The sequence below is a fragment of the Strongylocentrotus purpuratus genome, unplaced genomic scaffold (assembly GCF_000002235.5).
Source record: "Strongylocentrotus purpuratus isolate Spur 01 unplaced genomic scaffold, Spur_5.0 spur5_scaffold_3, whole genome shotgun sequence".
In the NCBI taxonomy this organism is placed as follows: domain Eukaryota; kingdom Metazoa; phylum Echinodermata; class Echinoidea; order Camarodonta; family Strongylocentrotidae; genus Strongylocentrotus; species Strongylocentrotus purpuratus.
In genome coordinates, this window is record NW_022145609.1 from 32,848,901 (window position 1) to 32,863,991 (window position 15,091).

At 36.9% G+C, this 15,091-nt stretch overlaps 1 protein-coding gene and 1 long non-coding RNA gene across 2 annotated transcripts; both read left to right on the forward strand.

Moving 5' to 3' along the window:
• Positions 1 to 1,835: 1,835 nt before the first annotated feature.
• Positions 1,836 to 12,548, forward strand: LOC105436733. Its single transcript, XM_030995895.1, has 4 exons — positions 1,836 to 1,987; positions 6,306 to 6,638; positions 11,451 to 11,573; positions 12,409 to 12,548. The coding sequence occupies exons 1-4, from the start codon at positions 1,915 to 1,917 to the stop codon at positions 12,546 to 12,548; spliced, it is 669 nt and encodes a 222-aa protein (XP_030851755.1). The 5' UTR covers positions 1,836 to 1,914.
• A 503-nt stretch (positions 12,549 to 13,051) lies between these two features.
• LOC105436729 lies at positions 13,052 to 15,039 on the forward strand. The gene is made up of 3 exons (XR_004066096.1): positions 13,052 to 13,139; positions 13,955 to 14,086; positions 15,018 to 15,039. It is a non-coding gene; the product is annotated as an uncharacterized LOC105436729 (long non-coding RNA).
• The last annotated feature ends 52 nt before the right edge of the window (positions 15,040 to 15,091 follow it).

Consider the following 15,091-nt stretch of genomic DNA (forward strand, 5'->3'; position numbering starts at 1 on the left):
TGTGTGTGAGAGAGAGAGAGAGAAGAGAGAGAGAGAGGGTATATGGAAACATAGATGAATATAGAAGGGGTAAAGCGCGTGAGGATATGGGATGTATAGGGGTGTGGGACACCTTATTCCTAATCATTCCCTCTCAGTGGCGGATCCAGGCCCCCCCTCCCCCGCTTATTCAGCGGCTGGCTGAGTCGTTGCGATTTTTTTGGGACTAAAAAAAAACACATATATATAATGTTCTCTTTCCCACACGGTGCCCCCCGTGTGCCCCCCCCCCCCCCCCCCCGGTAAGAAATTCCTGGATCCGCGCCTGCCTCTGTCATGTCTGACGGTAGATTAACAAAAGTCAATGGACCAAATTGATTGCAATTTTGGATGCAATGTCTTTCTTTTTTGTTTTACTGATCATTATTCTGTTATTTGTTTCACTCAGTGAAATGAATATTCTGGACAATCATGGACAAGGTATACACATAATTGTTTACAATAAAGAAGTATACTTATCTTCATCATAACGTACCACTGGATAATGGATACATTACAGAACTACATAAAAGTAACACATCATAATTATTGGAAACATCACTTCACTTGAATTAAATAATGTATAACTGAAATTAGAGGTTCAATACAACTTTCTTCTTTCCACTTTCTGTTAACTGTGTAATATTACCACCGGCACCTACCCCTCTCCCCTCCCTCGATCCAAATGGTCTTAATCGTTTAATCGTAGTTAATCGTACCATACTAGTCTGCCGTTACTACGATTCTGAGCTGATTTTGCTTGTTTTCTCCTCCAATGAAACTTGATATCTCTTGAAATCTAGATTTCGTTAATCATACGACTACTAACATCCTCGATTATTAATATTTTTACATGTTTGAATATTCATATCAAATGCTATGGCAAAGTCTTTCGAAATCGGATCGTAATCAGATCGTATAGTGTGCTTACCGCTCAAGAAACCTACTGCAGATATAACATATGATTTCTAGGAATTACCACCATGGGCAATCCCCCCGGTCGATAACACGCGGGACAATTATCTCCAAGGACAATCCCCCCCCCCCGAGAAATACCCCTCCCCCAGAGACAACCACCCTCCAGGAAATTTATCCCCCAGAATATACCCCCTAGGACAATTATCTCCTGTGAACGATTACCCCCCGATGACAACTATACCCTTTTATCGAAACCAAATAGTTATAAGGGTAAACTTCCCCTTTAATTGTCCAGAACGGGGGGGGGGGGGAGAGATAATTGTCCCAGGGGGTAATGGCCGATTTTTTCGTCACTTATCGATCTTTTTGGAATTTTTTGGCGGTGCTAATGCATATTCATAACGACTTTGGTGCTAGCATTGTTTGCTCTTTGCCATTTTAAAAGTTTAACTCTTTTATCCCCTTATCAATGCTCTATAATATTTCAAAACAAACAATAGATAATTATGAATCTTAATAAATAGTCTTTAATGTTACATGTCATGCCCTTTGAACGGCCGAGCCAGGTAAACATCCATGTAAGCGGTCTTATGCATATACATATAACTTTTGTAGGATATTATCAACTCAACAAACATAATACGTAATACCCCTGTCATACCAACGAAACCAACATCAAATCATCGACAACAGACCAAAGCAAGAATGACACTACCGCCCATGGTTAAGAATTGGTCGGTTTTGCTTCAGTTTGGATTCGGTTTGGCGTTGTGACTGAGGCAATAATCAGAATGAACCAGGAAGCAATATGCAATAAATATATTCCTAATTCAAAGGAGAGAAATATTAAGTAATCAAATCGGATGATACAACACACATGTTTAGAGATGACGGGAACACTCCACTTGGCTTGCTTGTAAATTGTTATTACGGTCTTTAGTTGATGGTTTAGTGTTTTCTTTGTTATGAAAGATTGATATGAATATGCGTGGAATATCTTTACACTGGTTTATCTTCTTGCAAGTCACACTCATAGGACAATTAACATGTGGTAAGTAGTTCTGATTTTCCATGTATAATTTGTGTTAAGTTTTTTCTAATTTGTAAGGGTGCGGGGTAACTTCCTGCGGTCACATTGCCCCTCTCCCCGCCCCGACCTATTAATCTACAAAATATGTATTATCTATTTAATCTTTTCGTTCGCTTTTATTCCCACAGTAAGCAATATGAAATGCAAAATATATAAATTCGTTTATAGTTAACATTAACAGTCTTTTCGACTGTATTAGCGCAAAACTTAACAAAGTCGTTGGGAAACGTAGCATACAACTATCGCTTTTTAGCCCGTCTCTTTGTTTCAAACGAATGATTCAATATTGGTTTCAATGTTTCATTTTCCATCTGATAAAGAATCTAGTACACTATTACAAGTGAATCATTGGATAGGTGAAGGGGAAACATATCAATCAAATGTTTATATTTTTTAATCAATACCCTTCCTTGTTGCTGACACGGTCCTTCAATCACAATAGGGATGCTTTACCAAAAACAAAATTCTGAAAATGTTTTATATTTCTGTACAAACATTGGCGAGCATAAATGGTGCATAAGAAAGGGGGACAAGGTGAAGTAACATGTTACTTCGCAACAGCAGTCGTTTTCAGCAATTAGGAAAAAATGTAAGATTTATCATTGCCATGGCCATTAAAGGGGTAAATAGATAGAAAGAGAGACACAGAGGGAGACACAGTCTGGAAAGAGAGGGTACGGAATAGTTTGAAAAGGTTAGAAGAGTGCGTATATGTGACAACAAAATTAAAGGTAGAGAGATATATATATATATATATATATATATAGAGGGAGGGGTTTGAGAAAAAAAAGGAAATGCTTTAAATTGTTTTCAATTTTTAGCAATATTTGATGAATTGACATAGATGTCCGTTAGTCGCTTACATATACAAGGGAGTACTGGTGGTTAGATTACTCGCCGCTGTGAAAGAAACTGTTAACAAAAACTGTACATTGGATAAAAGTTGAACTTAGTAGGCCTACACAAGGATGTTATGGAATAACCGAAAGTCACATACATGGTACAACACAATGGGAACATGGGACTACACACAACAGTTGATAGTACTCAACCTTCTTTTCAATATACAATCATTCCTTAATATTCATCTCCTTTCTAGACAACTAGTATTAAAGGGATAGTTGAGTTCTGTTTTCCGATCGCAAATGCCTTCAAAGTGCGTGGTTATTTCTCTTATTCTTATCTATATATGACATTTTTAGTGCTCTTTTAGGACCTAAAATTGCTAAGAGGGTAATTTTAAACCCCAAAATGTGTGATATTTAGCCAATACGATCATACCAATTCAGCTCCACTTAAAAACAATACGGTGACCGTTATAATAATAACAATACATGGTCCGGATGATCGTGCGTAATATAACCAACACGAACAAGCCACCTAAAAGCCAACATCGGCATTGGCTGAAATACAACGTAATAGGTTTTTTTTTGTTTTTTCAACGGCTTTCAACGGGTGGTTTAAATTATCAAATATTTGTGGTGGTACACAAGTATTCGAAATCGTTATATTTATGGATATTTCAGCCGTCTTTAAACTGGTTTTGATCAAACAAAGATGATTTTGTCATTTAAATTGTATGTTCTTTCAAATTTGACAGTCAGTTTGTCATTATCTCACAAAAAATATTTTGTGTAGCGCCATCTGCAACAGAACTCCACTATCCCTTTAAGTTATTACGTGACTACTCTCCGGTCTCCGGTACTAAACAGTCACTCACTTTCGATATTAGTGTGTGTTTGGTCGAATGGTTTAAGTGATTGTTTTACAAGACTGGTACTATTATAGTAATAGTCGATGTTGCATAGCGCTTAATACTACGTTTCTAAGCGCTTTCCACTTTGATCATTTACGCCGGTCCATGGACACAATATACACACAACACACTCACAAACTCATACACAAAGATCGTTTAAACACTTTTTCATTTTAGGTTTTACCTTAGGAATTTTTTTTGAGGCCACCATCCTAGTCAAGCATCGCTTATAATTGCGGTCTCCTGTACAACATATAGTTTTGATAATACTTTTAGTTTATAATAGTACATAGAAATATTAAGTCTCGTTATTATTTGTGTATAATCCTTTGCAAACAAAAATATATTGACATGAAATTGTTATTTTTTGCATATTTTGTTTTATACCTTACGTTTATATGTTCTTTGTTATTCAGTTATTATATTTTGAAAAATGCAGAAATAAAATAAAAAAGAAATATTTCAAAAATGTTAATCTGCACATAAAAGCGCACACGCTCCGCTCCCTAGGGAATATTCAGGCCAGGCACCATTTTACAAGCATACAACGCACACATGCCAATCAAATCACATTAACGTTTACGACCCCAACCATCTACAACTTTGGCGGAGAGTGGCAAATGTGAGTTCATGGGACTTGCCAAAGGACATTAGTGCCGTGGAGGGACTCGAACCGCGAAGCATGTGATCCACAATCCGGTGCCGTATCCAGTAGACCACAATTAACACATCTACTAACCTTCTTTATGTATTAGGGCATGTGCTACTTCATATCCTGCACTGTGCATATTTATAACGCCTTGATCTTTGTACCATGAAACATACCAAACATAATGGCCCGAATTCACAAAGGAGGTTTGTCGACAAACCTTGGTTTTCGTACGTCATATGACGCGTTTTAGGCGTTTTTTTACAAACCTGGTTTGTAAAGAACAAAAGGAGGTTTGGCGAAACAAAAGGAGGTTTGAGCTCGAACCTTGGTCTGAGCTCAAACCTTGCTTTGTGAATTCGGGCCAATATGTTTACATTATTCGATCATTCTTATCGAATGCATGATCATTAATCATGAACAAATATTGAATATAATACGAACACGATACAGCTCGTCTATGCACCTGAAGCACAACTTCGTTGCTACTATGACTACAAACATTTCATGTATGATTCGCATAAAACTCACGTTCGTTTTGTCATCTTCAATTTCAGTTTTCTGTTATGTTTATATAAAGCAAAACAAAAACATTTACATGTCATTGTAATCTGTTAATACCGACCAATGTTATTACAAACCCATAACGACATTTGGTGGTGGTGGTTATTTTACCTGACTGCTAAGAAAGCATAAATGCTTATTAGTTTAAAGCAACCAGAGGATTAATTGAGGATTAATGCCTTACCAAAGAGCACTAGCGCATCGTCTTGGTTTCGAACCCGGGTCACCGGATCTCGAGACCACTGCTCTACCGACTGAGCCATCGCGCCTCCTCCGATGAGTAGTCTTCGTGGTTGCTGCAAATGTTTTTCGTTTCCCAGTTTATTAGCACGCAAATGAAATATTAAAATCTATACAAACTTCATGACAGTGGCGGATCCAGGGGAGCAATATCTATGACCCCTTTTACAGTGAGAAAAGGCCTACTCGGCCCCTCAATTTTATGCGTTTACAGTGGCAGGCTCGTCCGCGGCCTAAATTGTAACCTTTCAATATTTTGTCGTAGTGGCGCTCTGAATGTAAACAAACGATTATTTGGGGGGGCGTGCCGGGGGTCACAGTGCAGATCCGGTCGCGCGCGTTTTGCAGTGAATCTTTCCCCAAATACACCAGTTTATGGTTAGGAGCGCCATTTTAATTGGCGAGTAAACAAAGCAAATGACCCAGAGGTCATGTATTTATGCGTAAATTAAGATTGCGCCCATGCAAATTATGATGAAATTACTGCCTGCGCGCTGCGTTGTGCGCGCACATCATCATTTGCATGGGCGCAATCTTAAATTACGCATAAATACCACTGACCTCTAGATCATTGGCTTTGTTTACGCGTCAATTAAAATGGCGCCCATGTCTGCGCATGCGCACTGATGGATCCGTAAACTGGTGTATTTCCTATACACGGCGAACTTTCACTTCCGGGGTAACAGTTGGCCGCGCATTTTGCCCTGCGTGCGTTAACAGTGAGAAAAGGCCGGTCCTGGCCGCGGCCGAGACTACCTCCAGAGCAGGGCCAAATGCGCGGCCAGTTTGGCCTCGCATTTGGCCTTTAGCGCGTTTACAGTGCTAGGCCAGGCCTTTTGCTCACTGTAAACGGGGTCTTTATCTTCTAAAATACAGGTTAATATTGTTTTTCTTTTGCTTTTTTTAGTTTGGTTGATTTCTTCATATAATATGTGTTTGACATTGACCACAAAAAAGAACGACGAAAGAGAAGGAAAAAAAAGAAAGAACAAACAATTGCTTCAAAAAAAGGAAACATTACGTAATACGTGTATATGAATAAATCATTTGATATTTCTTTCATCATGCAGCAAACATTCTGGATGTGACATGCATCAACTTCAACCCCATCTACGATACCAGCTCCTCAGCATCATACGCCGCCATCTTGAATGGGGCTGACGTCACAAGCATGGTGTCCTTCCAGAGGTCGGTGGACTTGGATACAGGGGACAGGCAGTCAACCTGGTGTTCGCTGGGTGATGATGAAGGAGCATGCGGGTTGCCTCAAGGATCGACGATTGACGTATCAGGAAGAGTTACTTTCCAAAATACAGATCAAGATAAATTTGGTGTTTACGGATGCCGAGCGGAGAGATACAACTGGACTACTGAGACGTCCACTATTTTCATCAGAAATGATGGTAAACAAAAATAAAAATTGATAATGATGATTATGATAATAATAATAATTATTATTATTATAATGATAACGATTATTTAGTTTTAACCGGAGTAGCCTCATCAACATTAATGCTGTTCTCCCTAAGGGCCCTGCAATTATAATTAACACATTTATAGCCAAGGACCTACTTGACACACCTCGGTGAAAAGCAACAAATTTGGATCATTAGGGACTTTTTAGATTTGCGTGGACTGATACGTGTGACGTCCTTTCAAGGCAGTGCATTAAAAGGACGTCGACCGTAGCAATCCACATTGTCTTCCTGCGAATCTAAAAGTCCCTAATGTCTTGCCAGAGGACGTCAGTATATAAAAGCATTTTATGTATATTTTATCATTGATAAGTGCAAAACTAAAGCTTTAAAACGCCTAATGAATTGAATTGAATTGAAATTTATTTCCATCATCACAACAATATATACAAAGATAAAATATGGAATTTCATAACATGTAACAATATCAAAATTACATATAAAATTGACATAACAGCATTCAAAATATAAATGGAAAATGGTGCATCCGTAAAAGCCAGTAAGGCTTGACAATAGAATGCACCAGGCGCAGAATTAATAATAACATATACTTGAAGAAGAAAAAAAAAAAAAAAAAAAAAAAAAGGAGTATTAGTAATATAGGTGTGGTCTTAAAATAAATTATGCGTTATAAAGAGAGAGAAGATGTTTCTTGTAAAGTCTTTTGAAAGAATTATTAAATCCAACAGATTGTAAAAATGGAGGTAGGGAATTCCACATTTTTGGACCAACATAACGGAGAGAATCGGTTAGTATATTGGACGAAGCATTCCAATGATGGAATTTATCAGCATTTCTTGTGTAGTGGGTATGGACCACATTGTTAAGACTAAATAGGTGCATAAGGTTTGGAGGTAGTGAGTTTGAGAAAAATCGTTGCATCAATGAGGCAATTTGCAATTTATTAATATCATAAATATGTAAAGTATTGAATTTTCTAAATAAAGGTTGTGAGGGAGCTAAGAAAGGGGAATTAGAGCAGAGTCGTAATGCCCTTTTTTGAAGTCTATGTAGTTTGAGTAACTTAGAAGGATGTTTCGTCGCCCAAACAGAATTGCAATACATAATATATGGCAAAATAAATGCATTATATAACATGAATAAGATACGGAGTGGAATAACAAATCTTAAGTGACTAATAATACCGACGCTCTGAGAAACCTTTTTTGTAATATAATTAATATGAGAAGTCCAAGATAGGTTTTCATCGAAAAGTACTCCAAGGTAATTAAAAACTCGACACTGTTCAGTTAATCTATTGTTGATAGAAATAGATACATTGTCATATACAGGATTTAGGTTCCTAGCATTTTTGAAAATAACAAATTTAGTCTTAGAAACATTCAAAGATAGCTTATTGCAAACTAGCCATTCGTAAACATACTCCAAATTAATATTCAGTTTATGGGTTAATAGATCAAATTTTTTTTCTGAGGCAAGAATAGTCGTATCGTCTGCAAAAAGTGTGAATTTACAGAAAGTGGAACAGTTTACAATATCATTGATGTAAATCAAAAATAAGAGAGGCCCCAAAATAGAGCCCTGAGGGACGCCATATGATATTAGATTAAAAAAAGAACAATGAGAATTTACAGATGTAAATTGCTTCCTTTCGGCAAGATAACTTTTAAACCATTTGTGAGGTAAACCTTTTACGCCGTAAAAATGTAATTTAACTAATAATATATCATGGGGTATAGAATCGAAGGCTTTCGAAAGATCCATAAAAAACACATATTGCATGATTATTTACATCAACATGATGGACTATTTTATCATATAAATCAAGAATAGCAAGACCTGTGGAAGAATTTTTTCGAAAGCCATATTGCTCATTAGACAGAATGTTGAAGTGAACCAAAAAACTTGATAGTCTATTAAAAACTAATCTTTCAAGTATTTTAGAAAAAGAAGGCAGAATGGAAATAGGACGGTAATTATCAACATTATCTGTATCTCCCTTCTTGAACAATGGAATTACTTTGGCGATTTTCATGTTTGAAGGAAAATCACCATTCTTAAGCGACAGATTACAAATATGTGTTAAAGGTACGAGTAAACAATTTATGACAGACTTTAAAAGACGTGTACTTATGTTATCATATCCTGAACTGTTCTCACTAGGCAATTTTTTAACAATATTTAAAATTTCAGTGATAGTTACTGGTTTGAAAAATAAACTGTGAACAAAGTTACCTTGTAAATAGTCAGAGAATGAATGATTAGAGTCAGGAATGGACTTAATAAGGTTTACTCCAATGTTGACAAAATGATTATTGAGGGTTGTACATGATAATATTCCTACAGCATTGTTACTTGTGCATCATAAAGTACTCGACTTGAATTCTAGATGATGAAATATATTTTGTCGAATGGACAGTTATGAAAATGAGGTTTCGAAATCAAAAATTCTAACCTGATAATAATAAGGGTATTTTTGGATTTTGTTCCATTTTTTTAATCTCAAATATACCAAATCCAGGGTTTAGGGGATGGGGGAATCATGAACGTCCTCCCTGAATTCGCAACTACAGGGAGATTTGAGTTTTGTTAATCATTAATTCAATACCATAAGGGTATCTTGTAAATGGTGCATACACACGTCAAGTGTACAAATAATAATTTGATATACTTTCATTCTATAATTGGTAACATTTATTCACTGGCGACTAGATGAAATAAATTGCTATGTTGTAACGATTATAGACTGTAATATTTATAGAAAAATACAAGATACAAAATTATGAATACGATTAAAGCTTAATTAAATGATAAAAACAAAATGAAAAACAAAACTAGAAATGCAATCGTGTCACAACGATGTGCGTGCAATGACGCCATGTTTCTACGTGTCAAACGAAAGAGCTTCTCTCGGACTATCCAGAGCAAATTGTACGAAGTCTGTAGCTTCGGTGATACTGGAGATAGGTAGGGCGAAAGAAAGGCCTCAACAGTGACCTTGATGGGATGGTAGTGACTATGCCTACGAAGTTTGAAAGAAATTGGGATAGGGGAAAGAACCTAGAAAGGGCTCGCAAGCACTGCGTGCAAAAACCAATGGGATTTGGTGCATGTTCGTCATTGCAATCAAGATCGTTCTGGGGGCCAAAAGCGTGAACCCGATATGCCCCATAGACAATGCGTGTAATGCATGGGCGGAAAACGTACAGAATTTGTATAATGACCGGAGTTAAATTGTTATTTCTCTCTCTCTTTATGTCTCTTTATGGGCCGTATTTGGTATCATTAGAAAGAGAATTTCATGGTTGTTATTGTAAACAACTCTCTTTTTTTCTATGATAATCCTATCGAAACACGTGATGTAAAATAGATTTATAGGACAAAATGGCGTCTTAAATGGCCCCATTGACCAATTTTAAAAATCCGGCCACAAGGTGCCCTTCGTTTTGCAACTTGGCATGTCACTGCAAATTTTCAAGGAAAAAAAAGGACGTTTAAGGGGCGAAAAGCAGTCTGAAAAAATGACGTCAAAGCCGATACGTGTTAGATTCGGGCGGAAACTCGGCGGAATTCGTGTAGTGACCTTTGTTTAAATGCGATGTATTCACAATTTTCTGTGTGAACATATACTATACTTGGTATCATTCGAAAGAACACTTTATTGCGGTCAGTTTGACACCATTGTAATCTTCGCGCAATGTATTGCACGCATTAAACGCGCTATTACGTAATGCATAGTAAATTCATCATTTTTGGCGATAACATTGCGCTGACACGTTCGAATTTTACCAAACTTAGCAGACAGTTGTCACGTATATGGATACATATGTCTGCCAAGTTTCATTGATGTAGGTATAAAGATCGCCAATTTAGAGCAAGTTGAAGTTATTTCTCAATTTTATTGAAAATGGCGAATTTGGAGGGCATTTTTCGCAAAGTCGGTCAGTGTTAGGGTATATAATTTTGTATATGGCTGGAAAGGGCATATGCTCAAGTATCTAAATCCAAAAAAAGGTACGGGTCTGCCAAGCCATGATGGAGATACGGCCACAGAAAGAAAGCCAATTCCCAGAACTTTAGAGGGCGCTATTTATGTTTTGCATAGTCATTGGAGCGTAAAAATTAGCATGGCTATGTGCAATTATGAAATAAAGATACTGCGAGAAGATGAGACGGAACGAAATTGGTTAAAGAAAGTTATTGCAATTTTTAGATTTGTAGGGGTCTATTTTTCAAGAATTTGGGAGATTGTTGACGGAGTCGGTTTCAGATTTGAATTTTGACTATGAAGATGGCATTTTGAAGGTCAAGTTATACGTCGCAGATAAAAGAACATCTCTTAGACTATCTAAAGGAATTTGTTAAAAGTTTGTAGGATCTAGGATAGTGGAGATAGGAAGGAATGAAGAAAGGCCCTAAAATGGACCAGAAACGGACAAAATGGCGCCTGGATGGTTATGCATGACTGATTTCGAAAATAAAAAAAATAGGTGACCTTGTTGAGATATCAGAGATTACGCCTACGAAATTTGAAAGGAAAAGGATATGAGGAAAGTACCTAACTAGGAATAATAAGCACTACGTGCAAAACGAATGGGATTTCCGGACGATAAGGATAAGGATAAGGATAAGTATATTAATGGGGCAGAATGTGAACGAAAACAAGGCAATGACGAAGGTCGTCATTGCAATGAAGTTCCTTCAACAAATACAACATAGTAACAGGGAATCGTTCGAGATAAAACATCAATTTTGATGTATTTTGTTCTCTTTCTTTAGCTCATTTCACTCCTGATTACTTCACGGTGACAGTGAGTCTCGATGAAGAGGTTCGTCTGGTAATGACTCCTGGATCATCTAGTGGAACTGGTTCACTAGAATGGATATTAAATCACGAAGATGGTAGGCAAATTTACCTGACTTCTAATGTTTCTGGGACTGATGAGCTCTACATCAGCAGGGCTACGAAAGAGGACCATGCTGGGATTCACCATTACTACTATTCTTCCGCTCCATATAGAGGAGGAATAATGAAGCTTATTGTTAGAGGTAATCATGTCACCTTCTCTTCCAATGATCCAAAGATAATCACAAAATGTTTTACCTACCAATTATTTCGGTTGATTAAGAAACAAATCGTAGGACATGTAGAAACGAAGACGTTATTTGACTTGCAATTAACTTGACTTGATATTTGTTTCCAGCCATTTAGGTTTACCTAATCCTATTTTATCAGGGAAGCTGTCTCGACGTAACTTTTTTTTGTGTACAGCTATGTATATATTTATTTTGTTTATAAATGTTTTCCACGAAAATGGAATCTAAAACAAGAAAATTGAATTGAACTGAATTGAAAATAAGCTTTCGATGTAAATTGTGGTATAAATTGATATTCCGACTATTCTGGCTTTTTGTCGATATATGCCTTTTCAAAACTACAATTATGCCTGAAAAGCATCTTTGATATCTTCGTAATGATTTGTACCTTCATTTAAGAAAGTAGAGAACGAAACATTGATATCATGTAATGTTAATTGTGTGTGGAGTTCTGAAGATTTTACTTTGTTTTTTTCGTTTGTTTGTTACTTTTGTTTAATAAAATTTTTGGACAACAAATGAGAGGTCCCTACAAATGCCTTTTTGTTAATATTATGTTTTCTTGATCCGTCAATGATTCACTTTCTGGATGCAGGAATAATATTTACACGACGATTAAGACCTTTTTTAATGGTTACAGCTTGTCTTGATAACCTATGGGGACCTGGCTGTCAGTATACATGTCCTACATGCTACAATGGAGGAGTCTGTGATGATGTGAGTGGACGCTGTGTGTGTCCACCTGGCTTCAGTGGTGACCACTGCCAAATTGGTAAGTGAACAAAAATAATGAAACGATTTTTGTTATTTACTCTCTGATATAATAATAAAAGAAAAAAAACATTGTTTTTAAAGATAACATTATAAAGAATAGTAATTAGAACAAATGGTCGTGACGATGATAATAATAATGGTAATAATAATACTTATTATAATAAAGATAATAATTGTAATAATGAGAAGAAAAAGAATGAGAAGAAGAAGAAAAAAAAAAGAGAAGAAGAAGAAGAAAACGAAGTTCCTACTACTACTGCTACTACTTCCACAACTACTAATGCTGATGTTACTTCTTCTAACACTACTACTGCTGTTTGTACTACTACTACTACTACTACTACTGCTGCTGCTGCTGCTACTACTGCTGCTGCTACTACTACCACTACTACGCACAACCTATGAATGCTTTTCTCTTTCATGTCTATTCAAAATTGTATACAGCATGTGAAGCCGGTAAGTTTGGACAGGGATGTTCAGGGTCTTGCCCTACCCTTGAGTCTGGTCGGACTGACTGCAGTGGAGCAGTGTTCTGTCTCCCGGATCCGTATGGATGTTCGTGTGCTGCAGGATGGACTGGGTTACAATGTGACCAAGGTAAGAGAGAACCAGGGCCCCGTTGCAGAAAACTTACCATTGATGGCAACTACCATGGTAACCGGGCTCGACAGCCTATCAAAATCAAGGTGTCCATGGTAGTTACCATTGATGGCAAAGTTACCGTCAACGGTAGGTTTTGTGCGACGGGGCCCTGATGACATGACGGTTATCATGCAAAGTGATGTTTGCTTGACATGCCATATCCTTGGAACGATTGCGTAATTCGGTCTAATATCACTTTTGTTCATAGTTCAATGACGTCAAGTACATATAAATGGTCTTGTAATACATTTCATGAATCTGATGATATTGATAAAAAAACAAGAACAGTACTAATAATTTTACCCTCTTCAGTCGCGGCTATAGAAAAAACAAATCAGGGGAGGTATTAGGGGTTTTGGTAGTTTTGATGTTTATAATATTTGGGGGAAGGGGGGGGGGGGCTTGAACAATTACTTTGGGAGGTCGAGATCCTTAATGCCCCCGCTACAGCCGCTGATGAGTCTCTTTCTCCCTATTTCCGCAAAGCACGTCTTGATGCTAAGTATGGCACAGGATGCAGTGAGGGTCGAAGGGCATTGGGGGCTTTGGTACTTTTGCTGTAAGCGGGGTGGCCTTTCTTTAGAATCAATAATTGTTTGTAATGATTCTTATTATTATTCATTACTAATTTTGCTTATTTGTTTCTATTTATTTATGTATTTATTTGCATTTTTCATTATTTTTCATATTATATTCTTTTTAGGGGGGGTTAAAGGGTTGCTACTGATCCTCTACTCCTCTCGCTGGTTATCTCTTTTATCTCCACAAAGCATGTCCTGCTGGTTCGTATGGTGCGGGATGCACAGAGACATGTCACTGCGACTCTGCAGGATCATGTGACTCTGTTACTGGGGCCTGTTCTAATGGGTGCGAAGATGGTTGGATTGGAGATCAATGCCAAGGTAAAGGATCATAAAGAACGTTCTCAAATTGGAATTTGGAACATGTCTAAGATGTACTGATCAAGACTAATAATAATTTACAGTAATGAATACAAATTTGAGGGATAACCTAGTATGTAGACGAGCCAGTCAAAGATAAGGTCCTTGTGGTTTGAAATTGTCCTGACACTTTCTACAGTTTTAATACACAAACACCAACAACCCCCTCCCCCCAAAAAACATGAACAAATAAATACCATACATATGATTAAAAAAAATAAACAAAAATAAACAAACAAACAAACAAGCGGACTTGCCAAATATAAAAAGGTGGCAGGGGGATGATATCCCTATGTAACAATCTAACAATCTTTATAGGTATATCATGACATATATGGATATCTTCTGCAAACAGTATACCTTTATGTATCAATTTGATCTTAATCGGCTTATTTTTTTATCTTGCATTTCTTGGGGTGTGGGGGATGGGGAGGGGGGGGGGGGGTTAGAGGCATTTTAAACGAAATAATGCAAGTATTTTTAATTACCCGATAACACATTCTTAACTTCGAAGTCCATTTCGTGTTGTTTTCCTTAACAAAGCACTCGAAACTAATTTATATCTATTAACAGAAATTACTAAATATAATGAGATTATCACTGATTATATAGGAATCAAGTATTAAGACTGTTTCCCCCTTTTTGTTTTTCTTAAAAATCGAACATAGTTTCGATAATATGGGTTTAAATGCAATGTCATGCTAATCAATTTTTAGCCACATTTACATACGTTCCAATCTAAGACGTTTCTTTTTTTACACCTATGTAATGCAATATCTGGCGAATACTTCTTTGACTTATCGTTTTGAGATATCAATTGCATCATTGTGTACTTTAGAAATGTTGTAATCTGGATAAATACTTCGCGATGTCCCCCTTTTTTCTACTACAGTGACTATTTTGGACATCACATCCTTCTCAAGACAAGGAGGTGTCCATGATGTCACGGACGGCATTGATAATTTC

Coding starts and splice junctions, on each gene's coding strand:
- LOC105436733 (XM_030995895.1), top strand. CDS start 1,915: ATGAATATGCGTGGAATATCTTTACACTGGTTTATCTTCTTGCAAGTC. Junction 6,639..11,450: donor TATTTTCATCAGAAATGATG/GTAAACAAAAAT, acceptor CTCTTTCTTTAG/CTCATTTCACTCCTGATTAC. Junction 11,574..12,408: donor GATATTAAATCACGAAGATG/GTAGGCAAATTT, acceptor TAATGGTTACAG/CTTGTCTTGATAACCTATGG.